The sequence below is a fragment of the Gossypium raimondii genome, chromosome 5 (genome assembly GCF_025698545.1).
Source record: "Gossypium raimondii isolate GPD5lz chromosome 5, ASM2569854v1, whole genome shotgun sequence".
Classification (NCBI taxonomy): Eukaryota; Viridiplantae; Streptophyta; class Magnoliopsida; order Malvales; family Malvaceae; genus Gossypium; species Gossypium raimondii.
The window spans coordinates 6,575,841-6,593,666 of NC_068569.1; the positions used below are offsets into that span (position 1 = coordinate 6,575,841).

Sequence of the window (17,826 nt, forward strand, 5' to 3'; positions counted from 1 at the left end):
ATATGAGTTTAAAGAGTGTTAGGTTATCTGTCTTTCAACTCTCCCATTCTCGACCCACGCACTTGAGTTTAGCTCTTGTTTCCTTAGCAACGTTCCATTGCCATGCAAAAAATGGTCGATTTTTTCTTTTTTTTTTTTTGGGGGGCTGGGGGCTGGGGAGGGTCTACTGACAAAGGCACTCAAGTTTTGTTATCAGAATTGACAGTAAGGGCACATGCCCATACTTAATATCACATCTATCAAGTTTTATAATGGTAGGACACCATTTTGCCCATACATCAGGAAAAATAACCAAAACCCCCATGTTTTTTTGAGGGGCCAACACCCACAAAAATGAACCATACCCTTTTTCTTAGGGCAAGACTTTTGTCAGAAAAGGACACGTATCTTGTCTTCCAATGCTGGTTTTTGATAGTTTGTCAGTAAAAAGTAGCTGAAAGTCTTACAATTTGACCGGTTATTAATGAGTATTTTAGAACATGGAATGAACCGTAAATCCACTTTTTTTTTTGTTGCTAATTACATCTTAACGATCATCTAACTACTGGATTCGTGCTAAGTATATGTGTCCTGGAAAAAGTATTTGGTGTTTGTTCTCAATGAGTGAAATGCTGATGAAATTGATTGAAAAAGTTTCTATCAGTAGCAGATATAGTCCTAGATTTCTCTCTACCAATTTCCTTCATTTTAAGTTTACAGCTTAGAGATATTTTTGAGATAAAAAAATGTGGGTTCAGATAATCAAGCAAGTCAAACAACTAGCATTGATGGGGTAGCCACTGGCTATTGCCAATGAGGTGCTTTCCTTTATAAATATGGGTTATGAGGACACTTTTACCTACTCCATGTAGATGAAGAGTTTTTCAAAATGGAGTGATGATTTAATGAAGGATTAGTCGGATTAGGTGGAACAACACATCAAAACTAAATGAAGCTTTCAATGCTATAAATGTGTGGGGATGTGTAGGTGTAAACTATTAAAGAGTGAGCAACTGGCATGGACTGCAATTCTTGCAAGTAAACTCCCTTCACTTGGCGTCGAAGTTAATCTTAAAACCAATGGGTTGAAATGACGTTTACTTACCTAATAGCAAAGGTGAGGCAGTTTTCAACAACGAATTGTTTCTCATGTTATCATCCTTTTTAGTGTTGGAGAAGATTAGTTTTTTACTTTTCTGAAGTTAGGGCTTACTTTAGTTTGTTCTTTAGTTACAATCTATCATGGTCGAATAGTATCTCTGAATTCTAATTTCGGTATTTGTAACTCCATTTTTTATTCATTTTTGTAAAAGAGAAAAGAGATCATATTTATTCCCCAAATAAAAAGAAGCCCATTTAGGTTATGGGCTAAACCAGTCAACTATCTCAAAGCAAAGTCTGGGCCTGTTTCTTCAGGTAATTTGAGAAGTTGGGAATTTGGGTTCTAAAGAATTTTAACATTTCTGCAGTATATTTTTCTATTTTAAAATACATAAAACTTCAATATGTATATATAGAGAGAGTGCTAACAAGGTTTACATCGATTAATACATTAAAAAAAAATTTATACATACCCAAAGTTTTATTATAGCAGTAGGAGGTAAAAAGAACAATTTTCACACCATATTAATCAAAGAGGAAAACAAAGAGGATAGCATGGAAGAGACAAAATGGCAACCCTAGGACACCAATTCAGACATGTAGAAGAGAATGGGAAAATCACAAATAAAACCAGGAAAAGAAAAAGTCATTGTTCTAAAACATCATCACTCTTAACTAAAGTTCTGCTTCACATGGTACCCTGTCAAAATGTTTGTACCAAGACAAATGCACCGTTACTGAGTAACAAACAATCCTCAGAGTACGATGATTGGACTTCCAAGTACCTACCTTAAGCCGAATCCTTGCCTTAAAATGAACATCAACTTGAATCTCCTTTGATGTTTTCTCGATCATGAGATCCTTAGATGTTGATGGTGACATTGCCAAATTTAAAGCCACGAGTTTCGGCTTGATTCGGCTCACATTCCTATGAGGTTGGAAGAAGGGATCGACGGTGCTGAACGCCAGGGTTTGATCTTCATATGTTACTGTGGACTCAATGTAATCATAGTAGACAGAGATTCTGCGGTTACGGTTAAATGCCCTAAGAACAAAATCGAATGTGGCATTGAGATGGTTATTGGTTAGGTTGAAATTTTGGACTGAACCATTTTCAAGGGTGTAAACCAACTTTTTTGGACTAATGACTAGCCAAGCGATCAGCACGGCTAGACCGACAAGAACTATAAGGGCTAGCAAGCAAGTGGCCACGCATCTTACTAGGCTAAATTGTCTTCTCGGCTGTTGTTGTGCTGCAACACTTGTATTGCCTGCCATTGTTTTTGCGGGACAATAGTTTGATAAGGACTCTGAACTCAGAGAAATGTCGAATGTTGTTTTATACAGAGTAAAAAGTTAGAGAATATTTTGCCTAATGAACATGCCTATATATATATATAGACAAGAGAATGCTGAGATTGTATCCTGTTGTATTTATTATTTCGTTTCTTTAATGTTCCTTTTTCTTTTGCCAACTATATTTGAGGGACTTTAAGGTTTCTTGGATGAAACTCAAGACATCTGAAAGATTCATGTTCTGTTCTTTTCTTCTGCTTCAAATGTTGTAAGATTCATTGCTGCAACCCTGCAACTTCTAAGTAGAACTTTCTTCTTTCTGTTGGTCGGCTGTTCTTTTATCCTGGTAGAACCAAGTTGAGTCTGAGCTTTTTCTTTTTGGTAATTCGAATATAAATATAAAAAAATATATTTAAGATCAGGCTTGGACAAAATAAATTTATTTTATTGGACTAAAATCTAATCAGAACTATGAACATCTTCGATATATTGGACGAAGATGCTTTATAGGGAGTATCAGTTTGAGGTTGATACCATGGTCCATACGCAAGTCTTAACTGGCTTTGCATAAAACAGATGGGTATATATATTATTTGCTAGACCGAAAAGACAAAGAGAAAACACGTTAAAGAATAATGCAAATTGCTGATGTTTAGAAGCTCAAGCGACTAAGATTAATTTAGATGCTGTTCTGAATAGATTGCCACTTTAATTAGCACACTTCATTTGCCACTCAAAAAGGGTGAAATTTTTGTAAGACGGATAAGATCCCCAGAAATCTGGAGGTCTGAGGGGGACTAATGAAACTTAATTTTGGAGCGTGAAGGACAAAATTCCTTTCTCACTTATCTTAAATCATATGCCACTATTTGGATTCAAATGAGTTTCATCTCCACATTTATATTGATATTGGACATGAATATTAAACAGAACTAAAACAAATTTTCTGGCAGCAAGCATTATAAATTTCTTTCAAAAATAAAAATGGAAAAAAGTTCCATTTCAAAATGGTCAAAATAACACTATACTACTACTTTTCCTACAGTTCCTCTCTTCTTGGCTAAGCTGGCACAATTCATAGGCTCCACTTGATATCAGTTGGCAGAGATTGCTGGAAGAGCCAAAAGTTTAACCCTTAAATCTGGGCTAACCATACATGAATATTATTGAGTTAATTATGACTGAAAAGATGTCCATCAAGCAAAATAGTTTGCCATTTCAACTCAAATTGAAGGATCATCATTGGCTTGATTATTACTAATGTAATGAAGGGTATCTGTTAATAGGATATGCACAAAGATTCTTTGTCACTTGCTGTTTCCTTTGCTTCATATCCAAGGTATTCCAATCAACTTTTTTTTAACATCACAATTTCTGGAAATGGAACTTGTAATATAGTTAACAAATTTTAAAGCTCTACATAATCGAACAGAGTTTGCGTCACTCAAGGTATTTATTCCCTGCGGTGAAGGGGTAAGAGTTTTGAGCAAAAGTCTTATCTCATGTGATTAACTATTTAACTCAGATTTAATTTTTAACTTTTTTTAGAAGATAAGTTCCATAATTATATCCGAATACTTTTAATAAAATGAAGAGTCTGAGTACAAGTACAAGTGTTTATGGATTGAGTCGAGTCCAATCAAAATCTTAGACCTATTTGCTAGACCCGACTTGGTTCGGCCCGAAAAATAGGTTTAAAATTTTGCCTAAGTTCGGCCCAGATAAAAATGCTAAAACACGGGTCTGACTTGTATTAATTTTTTATATTATTATTTTTAAAAATATATAATATATCATAAATACTAAAAACACTAAAATAAATATTTCCCAACAAATTGAAAATAAATTTAAAAATATATATGTATACTTAAATAATATTAAGATAAGTGTAACTTAACAAGCAAATGCCTCTAAAATAGTAAAAAAATTAACAATAAAACACGAGTTATACAATATCTAAACAATAACAACAAAATAATAGTAACCTAATATTGATATTGTAGCAAAATAGTGATAAAATAATAAGAAAATAATAGCAAATCAGTAAAAAGAATGAGAAAAAGCCAAAAAAAAAACATATTTTTTTTTCAAATTTGGGTTGAGCTGGGTTGGGCTCGAACAAAAGAAGCCTTACTTGAGGCTTAACCCATTTTCTAAAGGAGTTATTTTTTAACCTAATCTCATTTTTCGAACTTATATTTTTATCTAAATTTTTACACTTTTCGAATAGAATTTCAAATCAAACCAGGTGGACTGGCTAGTACAAGTAGTTATTTTCTTACACCCCCAAGTGTTGCTGATGCTCTAAAATTGATATATGCCACGTACATATAAAGTAATTAAATCGAGAACTAATGAATTTCAATATTATTAATCTTAAAACAGAAATTGATCTTTACCTGCTGGGCTGGCTTACTTTCTTTCCCTTCAGTGAAACTTTGCTTTTTCTCCATGATTCATGCTTCACCTCTAAGCAATTCCTAAACCATCTTCACTGCAACTTTATTACGGAATATGGATGGCAAGAAGATGGAGTGTATTAAGTTTTATCTTGCTTATAATAAGGGCATGGTTTCATCTTCCCATTCTGAGGCCAACTTTCTTGTTCATTGCCTTCTCTGGTGATCTTCACATGACATATCAAAACCTGCCTAAATTTTAATTCAAAATCATGCATTGCGCCATTAATTAGATGGAACTTCTACTTGGCATCTTCCCTTTTTCAATAACACTGGAAAGCAATATATATATATATATATATATATATATATGCTTTAGCTAAATAACTAATGGGGAGAAAGTAGAATCCGAATCCAAGCAAAGTTCTTTTTTTTTTTAATGGGATAAAGCATGTTAAAAAAAGAATACGCGCTACACGCGCCTGAAACGTCTACCAAGCCCTTATTATAAGCAAGATTAATCCGACGGAACAAAGCGTGCGGCGCGTGGGAGGGCTTCAACGTTGAAGCATATATAGTACAATTTTATTGGTAAGGCAGGGAAAAGATGCAAAAGAATAAGGCATAAAAAAGTAGTAAAGTTGTGGTCACCAAATGTGGGGCAATGAAGTTGGTCGCCGCATATCCCTTGGAAGATGCTGTCGTTTCCTTTTTGGTAAAACCACAAAGTGAAGAAACCCGCATTTCAAATAATCACTTTGTTCCAACCCATATATATATAGTATACTAAGCCAAGTTAGCTATAAGCCATTCAAGATTATGCTTATGAGCTATTTCAAGATCGCAGGTGGTTTCACTTAGTCATGGTGCCACCCCCCACCCAAAAGAACTTTGGAAGCAAATCAAAAGGGTTTAGTGAGTGTTTTCAGCATGGTGGGAGGTGGCGGATAAATATGGAAGGTAAGTTTTGATATATAATTGGGGGAATGCATGGGTTTGGTTGAATTCAACCTCTTCCAGCCCCAGGAGCCTTTTCCCACAGGGCAACTATAATCCTTTGGCATGCAGTACTTTTCAGTTGAAGATGATCTCTTCACTTCATCATGTGATTGGAGAAACTAGGATTTTTTTGAATTGCAGTCATCAGTTTTCACTGTAAGAGCTGGTTTCTTCCTCAGGGCAACTTCAATCCTTTGGCAATTTTATTTCTCTTTGTGTCATCTGCTTAGATCATTGGAAGTATCATCTACAGCATGGCCTGGAGTTGGTTTCTATTTTGGTAATAATTTTTGTGTTTTAGTGTTTCCTTTTTCTCTTTTCATATTTTCTTAGTGCTTGTTGTATGGAATAAGAAATGGTTTGGGTTGTTTGCGTTTGTGATTTTGGTTCAGTAATGTAATACAATTCATTTTGCAGCATAATGTTAGGTTTTTAAACCTCCAAGATAAAATTATGACACATCTCATTTTTCCTTTGTGTTTAGTTTATTCTTAATATGTTATGAGTTCATTAGTAGCTCCATCGTGCTAAAGGGATATGGCCAAGAACACGAGCCCCATGCAACCCACGAAACCAAAAAAAAAAAAAAAAAGATGATGAAAACTCTACACATGCATATAATATCTCAGTTATTTTTAATGTGCTATCTTTGAAATTCTAGATACAACCATACATGCATTTTTGTATAGCAATTAAATTTAAATAAAAAATAAAAATGTATTAAAGCTCTGATCCTTCTTGGGGCTACAGTGGAGAAAGACATGAATGGAGAAAACGGAAATAAACTGTGGTGGTTTGTGTTGATATATCAGACGAAGACACCTGACCTGACCACACTATCTAAGATGTCTGTTTTTAATCTAATAAATTAAAATTCATCCAACACCAACAGTGGTGGATGTTCCCAAGGGCGAACAATAGAAAGTGGGTGAAAATCAGGAATATTCTCACCCTCTTACCAGCCAATATTTATAATTCAACACGTTTCTCTGTGTTTCAAATTCTTCACAAACCTATATCATTAATTCAGTAATAGCAAAATGATAATGACAGAAAACAATAAACTGGTAATGTTCATTTAACCGAATTAATCGAAATTAACAAAAATTAACCGAATTGGTAATATATAATATTGGTTTTTCGAAAGTTCAATTAATTACCTGGACAAATAACTAAACTTTCAAAAACCATCAACCGACCTCCGACCGAATTAGATAAGTTAACCAACCGAATAACCAAATTAGTTCGGTTTGATCGGTTGATTCGGTTTTAACTCAATTGACAATTGTTGATACAATGTTAAATGGGTACACTTTATGTATTAGAAACAAAAAGAGTTAATTGCACTAGATTTACTTAAATTATGGCCTTTATTTTAAATTGGTTTTTAAATTTCAAAACACTCTACTCATCTTTAAACTAATAAAATTACATCAAATAAGTTATTTCATTACTAAAACTATTAATTGACATGTCAAGTCTTATGTGATATAATTTAAATAAAAAAATTGAAAACTAAAACACTATAATGAGACAGGGAAAAAAGTGAAAAGATTAAAAGAAATGTAAAATGACAAAATGTGCCCATATCTTTAAAATGATATTGCATGTTATTTAATACTTGCATTGATAGGTATTTTATAGAGAAAACTTAGATAATGTAAGGAGGTTTTAAAGTTTGAGGAGTTATTTAAAATGTGAATCAATGGTTGAAAGAGTAGATTATTTGTTTAAATTCAGAAAGAACATTGTTTGTTGATTTACTAAAATCTTCATTTTGAAATTTGTTTACAGTAATTTGATGAATAGATTGGAGTTTGATTCCGACATCCTATAATTTTATTTCCTACGATTATTATATGAAATTTTAAGGTCGTATTTGGTGAGTGACACCAAAATTATATTTGGTTTTTAATTGCTTTGTTAAAATTATATTTAATTTTCACAATCAAAATAATTCTTAATAACTAGTTGGATTAAATATCTAATAATAAATTTTAATTGATAATTTTAAAAAATAATTAATTTATAATTTTAATTAAAAGTAAAATTATTTTAAATTTGTCTCCTATGTAATTTCTAAACATAATAATACATATATAAAACATTTTATTTTAGTTAAAGGCTAATGTATAGGTACTGTAACCTACCATTCTTACAAAGTTTAAATACAACAATTCTACCCACATTCTATTAAAATAATAACAAATATTAAATTAAATTTGTAACTGAAAAGGAACGAGTAATCTATTGAAGTAATAAGAAAAATCAAGTTGTAGGAAAGACACAATTACTTTTTTTCTTAAACTAATATAAAATACAATTAATTTTATTTTATTATCTTGTTTACTTTCCAGTCTTCCAAAAAAAAGTAAATAAATTTTAACATATCAAATATTTCCAATTAATTTAATTTTGGGTGATTTGTTTAGAGTGTAACCTTACAGAGCACAGTGCTGCAACTTTGAAGTGAAAAATTAAAGAAATAAAAAAATTGGATTATTATTTATAGTTTTGACTTCCCGGTTCTGATCCAATTAGCGGGAGAAATTTAAAATTTAAAGTTCAAAATCTACTTTCCAAAATTATTTAATTAATAAAAGAATCACAGAATTATGGGCAATTTTAATTTTTAGTCTTTATCCTTCCCTCTCCTAAAAATATCATTATTCCAATTTACAGCTTTGCCATTCTTCAATATAATCAATTATTTCTCTCTCAATCTTCATTTCGCTCTCTCTCGAAGGTACGCTATGCCCTTTTTTTCCTTTCTTTTTAATCTCACATAACACTTATGATCTGGGTTGCTTCATTTTTTTTATTTATTTGCTTTTACTACTTTAGTTCTTCAGATCCAACCTCCAAATCGAGCTTGACGCTAAATTAGAAGAAGGAAACAAAAAATAGTGATTTGTTTTATTTTTCATTTTACAGCAAAATCGGAAAATGGGGCAGATTCAATACTCCGAGAAATACTTTGATGATACTTATGAGTACAGGTAAAATTCAGTTTCATCTGAGTTTTACTAGGTTTAATATTTACTTCATTCTTTTCTAATTTTCAGAATGTTAAGTTTTGGTTCCTCATTAAGTTTAAATTACTTTCATATTTGATTTTCTTTTGTGGTGGTGTACAGGCATGTTGTTCTCCCCCCTGAAGTGGCCAAACTTCTCCCCAAGAATCGCCTACTCTCTGAAGTATGTTTTTTAGGGTTTTACACATGTCACTGTTTGTAACTTATTTTTGTATTTTTACAGAAATGTCCATCTTTTTAACGCAGTTTTGTTTAATTTAATAATTTCCTCGAGTTTTCATCTGAAATAGTTTGCTTTGTCGGTTGTCTATTCAGGAAATTAATTTTTTATGACCATAATTTACGAGTTTTGATTTTGATTGTTCATGATTTATGAAATGTAAATAACCGGCTCGCAATTAAGCAACTCATTGCCTTCAGTACTTGCTTGTTTTCTGTCCCAATTGCTTGAGTTCGCAGATGCTTGTTTCACGAATGTGATTTTGTGCTGTAGGCAACTAATTGTTCCTATACTTGCCCAAATGCATAACTTGAGACTTCTTCCTTTTATGATTCTTGTCCTATAAGATGAGTTTCTTGGTTTTTTGAAGTATGAATGAAATACAAAAGGCTCAAAATTGTGTTGTAGGAGAGCACGACTAGTTGTTCTTGTAGTTGCTCGTATGCATAACTTCTGGTTTCTTGAGTTTATGATTCTTGTCTTATAGGATGAGATAGATTTGTATCAGTTACCTTAGTTTTGAAGTATGCATTGGATGAATAAAGCTATATTCAAAACTTGAGATATTTGTATTCTATTCTAATGGTTTAGAGTTCATCTTTTGCCCTGTTTCCTTTGTTTTGAGGCTTAAAGTATTGATGCTGTTATGCCAAGTCCTTTAGCTTTTATGGGTTTGGAGTAGTTTCTGATTTTGGTTCATGTTGCTTCCCTTTTGTAGAATGAATGGCGTGCAATTGGAGTACAGCAGAGTCGTGGTTGGGTCCATTATGCAATCCATCGCCCCGAACCACACATCATGCTCTTCAGGAGGCCTCTCAACTATCAGCAGCAGCAGGAGAATCAGGCCCAACAAAGTATGCTTGCTAAGTAATTACATTAGTATTTAGCATCCAAAACAAGAAGGGTGAAACCAAAGCTACTTTGTTAGTGTTTATCCTCTTCCTAAACAGTTTGGGTGTTGTGGATTCCTGGATTGTTTTGTATTTTAGTTCTCCACTTTGGAGAATTCCATGTCAGGATTGCTTTCTTACTTTCTTTATCTGACTACCTAGTGTCATTGGTACTCCGCATCTTAAATTGTTTAAATAGCATGGATGAATAATTTTTTCTTAAACCTTAATTAGATCATCTTAATTTACTGGTGTTTCTTGCCAATTTTGATTATCTTTTGTGCAATCTGTGTCCTCATTTTAAGTTTTTGATATATGTCATAATTGTAATTAAAGTTTTAAAATTTTGAAGTATTTGTTTCGCGTTCGAAGTATTTAGGGTGCTTTTGTATAATAAAAGAAGAAAAGTCGTTTTTGATCTATTTTACTCCGTAATAAAGTGGTCAGGTTTAACATCGGTGGCATGGAAGCTATTTGATGGAATGCGTGGAACTTGGACTCCGTTTCCTCAATCCCGCCAAACTTGCATTTCATTTGCTCAAGTCTACGAAACTCGGCCTCCGTTGGCTGCTCAACTTCCATTTGATTAATGTGGTGCTCCATATTATCAACTCCTCCGAACCTGGACGCTATTGCCTTCATCTTATCGAACAAGTCCTTCATTTTGCAAACATAGAAAAGCATAAATAAAGGAAAATTCTTAAAATCGGAAGAAGAAAGAAAGAAAGTAGATATATTAACCTATGGTTTTTCCTATAAATTTTATCAGCCTCGTTATTTTTCATTATTTTTTCCTCCGGGGTTAGGGTTGGAGTGCGGGCTTTTCGTTTGCGTCCATTGGGAGCTTCATTCACCTCACTCCCATTAGGTTGAGAAAAAAGCATTTCTTTTAAATCTGATGTGCAAGCTTCTCTCTGCGACCTGTGATGTTCCATTGGATTTGAACTTTGAACCTTTCAATTTGTCAAATAACCAGCAAAGATACAAGCAGCTCTGCAGGGACATCAGCCAGTGTTGATAAGCTTATGCACGAGCAAGCTTTTGAACTTTGTCGAGTAACCCGGTTTCAGGCTTTTGACAAACATTTCTGCATATTAATATCGTTTGGTTGATGCTCTGAACGCACTGACTCGAGTAAGGTTTTGAATTTTGTTTGAAACTAGCACCGACTTTGTTGATTTCTCACTTAAGAAAAACCTAAAAAAACCAATTCCTAAAACCAATTGACCGACAAATTATATTGTTACACTTTAGGTTTAATATTATATTTTCTTATAAAATTTATTAAAAATTAAAATTAATATAAATTTATAAAAAACTTATAAATATTATACAAATACTAATAAATTAGTTAAAAATTATAAAATTAATAAAACACATTTAAAATTTTATAAAAAAATCACCAAAACTTATAAATAATATATTAAAAATTTAAAAGAAATTAGAAATTAATAATAAGCACATAACATCAGATCAACGGTTGGATAACGAGAATAGTTGTCAGATCGTTAGGGTCATTTTCATGTTGAATAAAATGTTCTAGATCTTTCATGAGTAAAACAATAATTGTAAGACCCCTCTTTTTTATTGATAAAATATTATTTTTATTTTTTTTTTCCAATTTTGTATGTACTGTATAGTAGTTTAGACCTTCAAAAGTTTAAAATTGTTTGCTAAATATTGTATGATGTAAAGTATTTTTGGTACAACTAGAAATCAAAATTTTATTATCCAACGGTTGCAAATATTAGCATATGTCAATGTCAAATATTTTGACTAAAGTTTTCAAAACCGAATTGATAGTCAAATTGATCAAGCCATTGGTTCATCGATCCGACCAGCTTGACCAGTCTATCTAGCTCAATTAAATAAAACACTAAAAATTCAAAATAATAAAAATACCAATAAGTCCGGTTCAACCTTTTTGTACTCGTTCCAAGTCGACAGATTCAATGATTTTCTTCAGATCGTTAGCATTGTCAATTCCCATTGCAATTTGTTCGACCAGTCATTTTGATCCAACTCAAACAACATTATTTTTAACGACTATTCCCATTATCCAATGGTCAGTCTAGGTTACATATTCATTTTAATTTCAAGAGTTTAATTTCTAACCAGAGGAACCACATTTTTATATATTTTTAATATTTTAGAACTTTTATAGAATTTTTATAATTTTATAAGTATTTATGATTTTTTAATAATTTTATAAGTTTATAGGAAGTTTTAAATATTTTAGTATGTTTTTATTATTTTATAATTTATTAGATTTTTTTGTTTTTACAATAAGTTTTTATGATTTTTTATAAATTTTAAAATTTATATAATTTTTTAAATTTTAACATTTTATGAGAAAATATAATATTAAATTATAAGTTGTCACATGTCATCATCATATTAGTACGCCAATTGATTTTAACGGTCAACGTGATCAATGATGAAAACCATTAACAATAAAACTTAATTGATTTTTTATTAACATAATGTAGAAATGAAAAATTAAAAAAGTAACCTCAAGTAATTATAAATAAAAGATTATAAATGCCACTTAGCATAAAAAATAAATATTTATCCGTCTTTTTCTCGAATTATTTAAATATAATCATTCTTTTTGGAAAGCATTTGAATAATTTATGAAAAAAATTATACATATGAAAGCTAGTCAGATGTAAATGTGTTCACGGCCAAAGTCAAGTTGACTTTGAGCTAGATTTAAACATGATATTAACACATTTTATATTTATTTAAGCTTGGTCCAATCTCAAATATGGGCCAAAAACTTTGCTCAATCACACTCATATTTGTAAATGGCTAGCCTAAACTTATTTTAGGTTTGTCCATATTATTTTATTTTTAAAAATGTTTATGCTATTTTTATTTTAATATTTGTTATATTTTCATTTATTAAGATTTTATATATAGGCAACATTTTTATTATTATTTACATTAATTTATTATATATTAATTTTTATGTTTTATAAAATACATAATATACTATACTATAAACTTAGAAAATCGGTCGGATAAAGTTTGAGCTTTGAATCTTAAGCACAAGCTCAATTCATATTTTAAATTAGTCTAATTATTTTTCCTAAACCAATTTTTCGGGATCAATATTTCTGTCCTAGCCTCCTAAATTGCTGGGCTAACCTTTGAATTTAAACGGATAATCTGACTCATGAATAGATCTAATAGGATATTTGACATTTAAAAAAATAAACAAATTTAATAATAAACTTCTATGAAACATTTAGGGTTTGTTTGGACATCGCAAAGTAATTGGATGAAAATGTAATTACTAATGTATTAATTACACTCTGTTATAACTACAAAGAATTGTAATTCTCTAGACAGTTTGGTTGATAAAGTGCAATTATATTATCATCTCATATATCATGTTTAGTAGTATAAATTATAATTACACGAGATACATAACTTATATTTTAATAAAAATAATTACTATAAAATTTCAATATGATAAAGAATTTCTAAACAAATATATTTTATGTTGAATATGTTAAAATATTTTAATTATGATTTGAATTTATTTGAATTGATAAATTAATATATTTGAATTATATTTAATAATTTAAATAGTAAGTATTATTTTATGTTAATTACTGCAATTAAAATAGAATATTTTAAAATTTGATTAAATATTAATACTAAAGGTATAAAATCATATGTAAAACATGTGACATTAAAAGCTAATATATATAAAAGCACGAGTTTGAAATTTTTTGAACCTATGAGAATACCTTTTGATAATATTACGATATTGGCATTTAAAAATAATTATAATATTTAATTTATAATTAATAATTAAAAGATGACGTAAAATAGTAGTTATGATAATCATACATTTAAAAATAATTATAATTTAATTTACAATCGTTAAATAAACAAAGTTGTGCAAATTTTATAATAGAATTATTACTCTAATAGAATTCTAAGTATAAAATATAGGAAAAATATTGTGATAATTATAATTATAATTAGTAGTTAAAATTTTTATGTAAAAAAATATGTTATTTTATTTTATTTTTTGAATTGTGCTAATTTTATTGATGTAAAATAGAGTTATTATTTTAGTAGAATTCTAAGTTTTTTTTTTGTAATAATAGACTGGTTCTTATTAAATAGCACTGCTAGCAAAAACTAAAAAATCTCGACACAAAGACAATAATAAATGACAAACAACAGCTGTCCCTCATAAAACAAAGCATAGATAGTATCGTCCAAAATAAAAGAAAAGAAAAGCAAGATGAAACGCCAAAACCAAAGAAGATCGACTTTTCAATCCCTATGACCAAATTTTGTTGCTCTCCTCAAGCTCAAGAATAAAGGAAATAAAACGAAAAGGGAGCAAAGCTTTGAAGAAACCTGGAGATTACAACGAACCTTCTCCAAAAAATCAAAGCACCAACATCAACATACTTAAGCCATCTGTTCCCAGTTTGACCGATCCTTCCACACCACCAACCGAACCAACTCCGGTACATCGGCATCCCAACTCCCACAACCGCCTCTTCTTCGACCTTCCATCGCCAGAAGGTGGGCTGCCTCATTAACCGCACGATGCACAAAAGAGTATGTAATCTCTGTAAAAAAACTGTTCATTTGTTTGATATGGCATATAATCGGTCTAATAATCGATTTATCCGCTTCATTTCTCCTGACGGTTTTGATGACAGTTAGGGAATCACCTTCCACAACCAGTCGCTGAAAACGCATGTTTCTCGAAAATATTAAAGCACGTTCACAAGCCCGTGCCTCCGCCACAAAAGGGTGCAAATGTTTTCAAGCAGATAAGTCTCGCCCAATAACATCACCTTTATAATTTCTAGCAATAATCTGCTTGTAGTGGCTAACCCTTATCTTTGATAAAAGATGCATCAAAATTAATCTTAATAATACCCACATCCGGAGGCCTCCACAATTCATTAATCTCAGATCCGGTAATAAAGCAGGGGATCTCATGGCTCAGCCAGGTTTCCTGTTCATATCCTCTAATAAAACCCACCATTTCATGCCTCGAAACTTTGACCCCTTCATGCACAAGCTTATTTCTATGAAACCAGTTGCTCCATAATGAAATAGCTATGATATTTTTATGGCGGACATCAGCTTCTATAAATGTTTTAACAAATTTGTCCTTTTGGCTCAGTGAAGCATCCGTCGGAGGAAGCCGAACGTGCAACATGGCCCATATATTCTGCAGAACCTCACAAGACCACAATAAGTGCTCAGAATTCTCCAGATCAACCGTACATAGTGGACACACTTTTTCCCCACCCAGAGCTCGGCGCGCCAGATTACAAAAGTGAGGCACCAGATTATTAAACAGCCTCCACACATGTATTTTGATTTTCTGAGGAATTTTAAGTGACCACAAATCTGTGTAGAAATTCTTGTATTCCTCATCTGTAGAGGATAAATTAGAACTACTATGTAACACCTCTGTCATAAGGGCCCGATAACCACTCTTCACCGTGTAATCCCCTGATCCTTCATAGTTCCAGACCAGAATATCCTCCGACCTACTTTCAGAAATGGGAATGGATAGAATTCTATCCGCTGTATTATCATCAAATAACTTATGAATAAGCTCCCTATCCCAGGTATTGCCCTCCATATCCATTAATTGATTAACCATTGTCCAAGTAGTTCGAATGTTCTGACCTTGAATTCTGTTGTTCTCCTTTCCAGGTAGCCATGGATCATTCCATATGTTAATGCAATCACCCCTCCCAACTCGCCATAGAAGCCCATCTCTAATTAAATCACGCGCATTACAAATGCTTCTCCAGGTATATGAAGGGTAAGATCCTACCTTAGCTGATAAAATATCTGAGTGAGGATAATAACGGGCTTTGAACACCTTGGCTAATAAACTATTAGAACAAGATAACAAACGCCAAACCTGTTTAGCCAACAAAGCTTTATTAAACAGAAACAAATCTTTAAATCCCATACCTCCACAGCATTTTGGCTTACATAGTTTTTCCCAATTACTCCAATGAATGCCCTACATTGATTTATTATTAATCCACCAAAATCTGTTCATAATACCCTCCAGTTTTTGACATAAAGTCTTAGGCAACAGAAAGCATTGCATAGCATAAATTGCAGATGCCTGCAAAACTGATTTAATAAAGACCTCCTTGCCCCCCATCGACAAATAGCGCAAGTTCCACCCTTCAATCCTTTTTCTAAATCGATCCACATAACTGGCAAAAGCCCACTTTTTCTTCCTCCCCACCATCATAGGCAAACCTAGGTACTTTTCGGGATTGGAAGCCACCCTAACACCTAGCATGTTGATAATCTCCTCTTTAACACTTGACTCCACATTTGCACTGAAATAGATGAGGGATTTTTCAAAATTTACACGTTGCCCTGAAGCCATCTCATACTCACATATTACTTCTCTAACAACCCCAGCTCTTTCACTAGACACATCTCCAAATAATATACAATCGTCAGCAAAGAATAAATGGTTTATTACAAATTTTTCCCTACCAACAGGTGCACCTACCATTCGTCCTTTAATTTTGGCCTCACGAATGAGTGTCGAAAAACCTTCGGCACAAATTAGAAATAAGTAGGGACTTAGAGGATCTCCTTGTCGTAACCCTCTTGATGGGGAGAACCATTCACCATTATAACCATTCAGATTGACAGAATAAGAAACAGAACAAACACATTGCATAACAAGAATAATCCAATCCATATGAAAACCCAACTGCTTCATCATACCTTCCAAATAATCCCATTCAACACGATCATACGCTTTAATCATATCAAGCTTTAGTGCAAAATGGCCTTTCTTACCGCGCTTCTTCATTTTTAGAGAATGAAGGATCTCGTAGGCAATCAGCACGTTGTCCGAAATAAGTCTTCCTGGGATAAATGCCCATTGCGCTTCATTGATACAAAACCCCAGCATTCCCCTCATGCGATTCACCAAGACTGTTGCAATAATTTTATAAACAACATTGCACAGACTTATGGGCCTAAAGTGTGACATATCTTTTGGTTTATCAATTTTCGGAATCAAAACGATACGCGTTTTATTAAGATCACCGAATTCAGCCTGACCATTCAAAATAGATAAACAAAACTGTGAGACCTCCGAGCCAACGATATGCCAATACCTTTGGAAGAAAATTGCTGAGAACCCATCAACCCCAGGTGCCTTCAACGGCGCCATCTGCTTAACTGCGTAATCAATCTCCTCTTTAGTAAAAACCTTCAGTAATTCATCATTCATACTATCCGTGACCTTTCTCTCCACTAAACTAAATAGATGTTCATCCCATCCTATATCCGACGCAGTGAAAAGATTACCAAAATACTCGTTTGCAATCTGAAGAAGCTCCTCATGCGAACTCGCTGTCCTCTCACGATCATCTTGCAACTCCTGAATTCTACCCCGAAAATGACGTTGCACAGCAACCTTATGAAAATAGCTTGTATTCCGATCACCATTCTTTAGCCAGTTCACACGTGCCCGTTGCTCCCAGAATAATTCTTCCTTATCAACTTCCAGATTAAGCTCCACTTGGACCTTCGTAATTTCAGCTAACACCTCTTCAGAAATATCTTGAGAATACAGCTTAGCTAATCTATCCTCTAAATCAGTTCTACACCTTTTCTTTTCCCTGTCAGTAGCCCTACTCCACCTAAGTAAATGATACCCCAAATCCTCCAATTTGCCCAAAACACTGCCAGACTTCTCATCCCACCACGTTTTGATCATCTCCTCAAAAGAGCCATCTAAACACCATTTGGCTTCGAATCGAAAAAGCTTACCAAAACTGCCTACATTATTCTTTGACACTCCCAAAGTATCCAACAATATGGGGCAGTGATCAGAAAAGGAATGACTCAAATGTACAAGCCGA

General features: G+C 32.6%; 2 protein-coding genes across 2 annotated transcripts; one reads left to right on the top strand and one right to left on the bottom strand.

The window, feature by feature from the left end:
* Positions 1-1,531: 1,531 nt before the first annotated feature.
* Positions 1,532-2,446, bottom strand: LOC105768950 (uncharacterized protein At1g08160). Its single transcript, XM_012589253.2, has one exon. It carries the CDS (start codon positions 2,356-2,358, stop codon positions 1,756-1,758), a length of 603 nt encoding a protein of 200 aa, XP_012444707.1. The 5' UTR covers positions 2,359-2,446; the 3' UTR covers positions 1,532-1,755.
* A 5,970-nt stretch (positions 2,447-8,416) lies between these two features.
* On the top strand, positions 8,417-10,167 carry LOC105768954 (cyclin-dependent kinases regulatory subunit 1). The gene is made up of 4 exons (XM_012589259.2): positions 8,417-8,520; positions 8,709-8,773; positions 8,912-8,972; positions 9,748-10,167. The coding sequence occupies exons 2-4, from the start codon at positions 8,721-8,723 to the stop codon at positions 9,898-9,900; spliced, it is 267 nt and encodes an 88-aa protein (XP_012444713.1). The 5' UTR covers positions 8,417-8,520; positions 8,709-8,720; the 3' UTR covers positions 9,901-10,167.
* Positions 10,168-17,826: the final 7,659 nt, after the last annotated feature.

Coding starts and splice junctions, on each gene's coding strand:
- LOC105768954 (XM_012589259.2), top strand. CDS start 8,721: ATGGGGCAGATTCAATACTCCGAGAAATACTTTGATGATACTTATGAG. Junction 8,774..8,911: donor GATGATACTTATGAGTACAG/GTAAAATTCAGT, acceptor GGTGGTGTACAG/GCATGTTGTTCTCCCCCCTG. Junction 8,973..9,747: donor AGAATCGCCTACTCTCTGAA/GTATGTTTTTTA, acceptor TCCCTTTTGTAG/AATGAATGGCGTGCAATTGG.
- LOC105768950 (XM_012589253.2), bottom strand. CDS start 2,358: ATGGCAGGCAATACAAGTGTTGCAGCACAACAACAGCCGAGAAGACAA.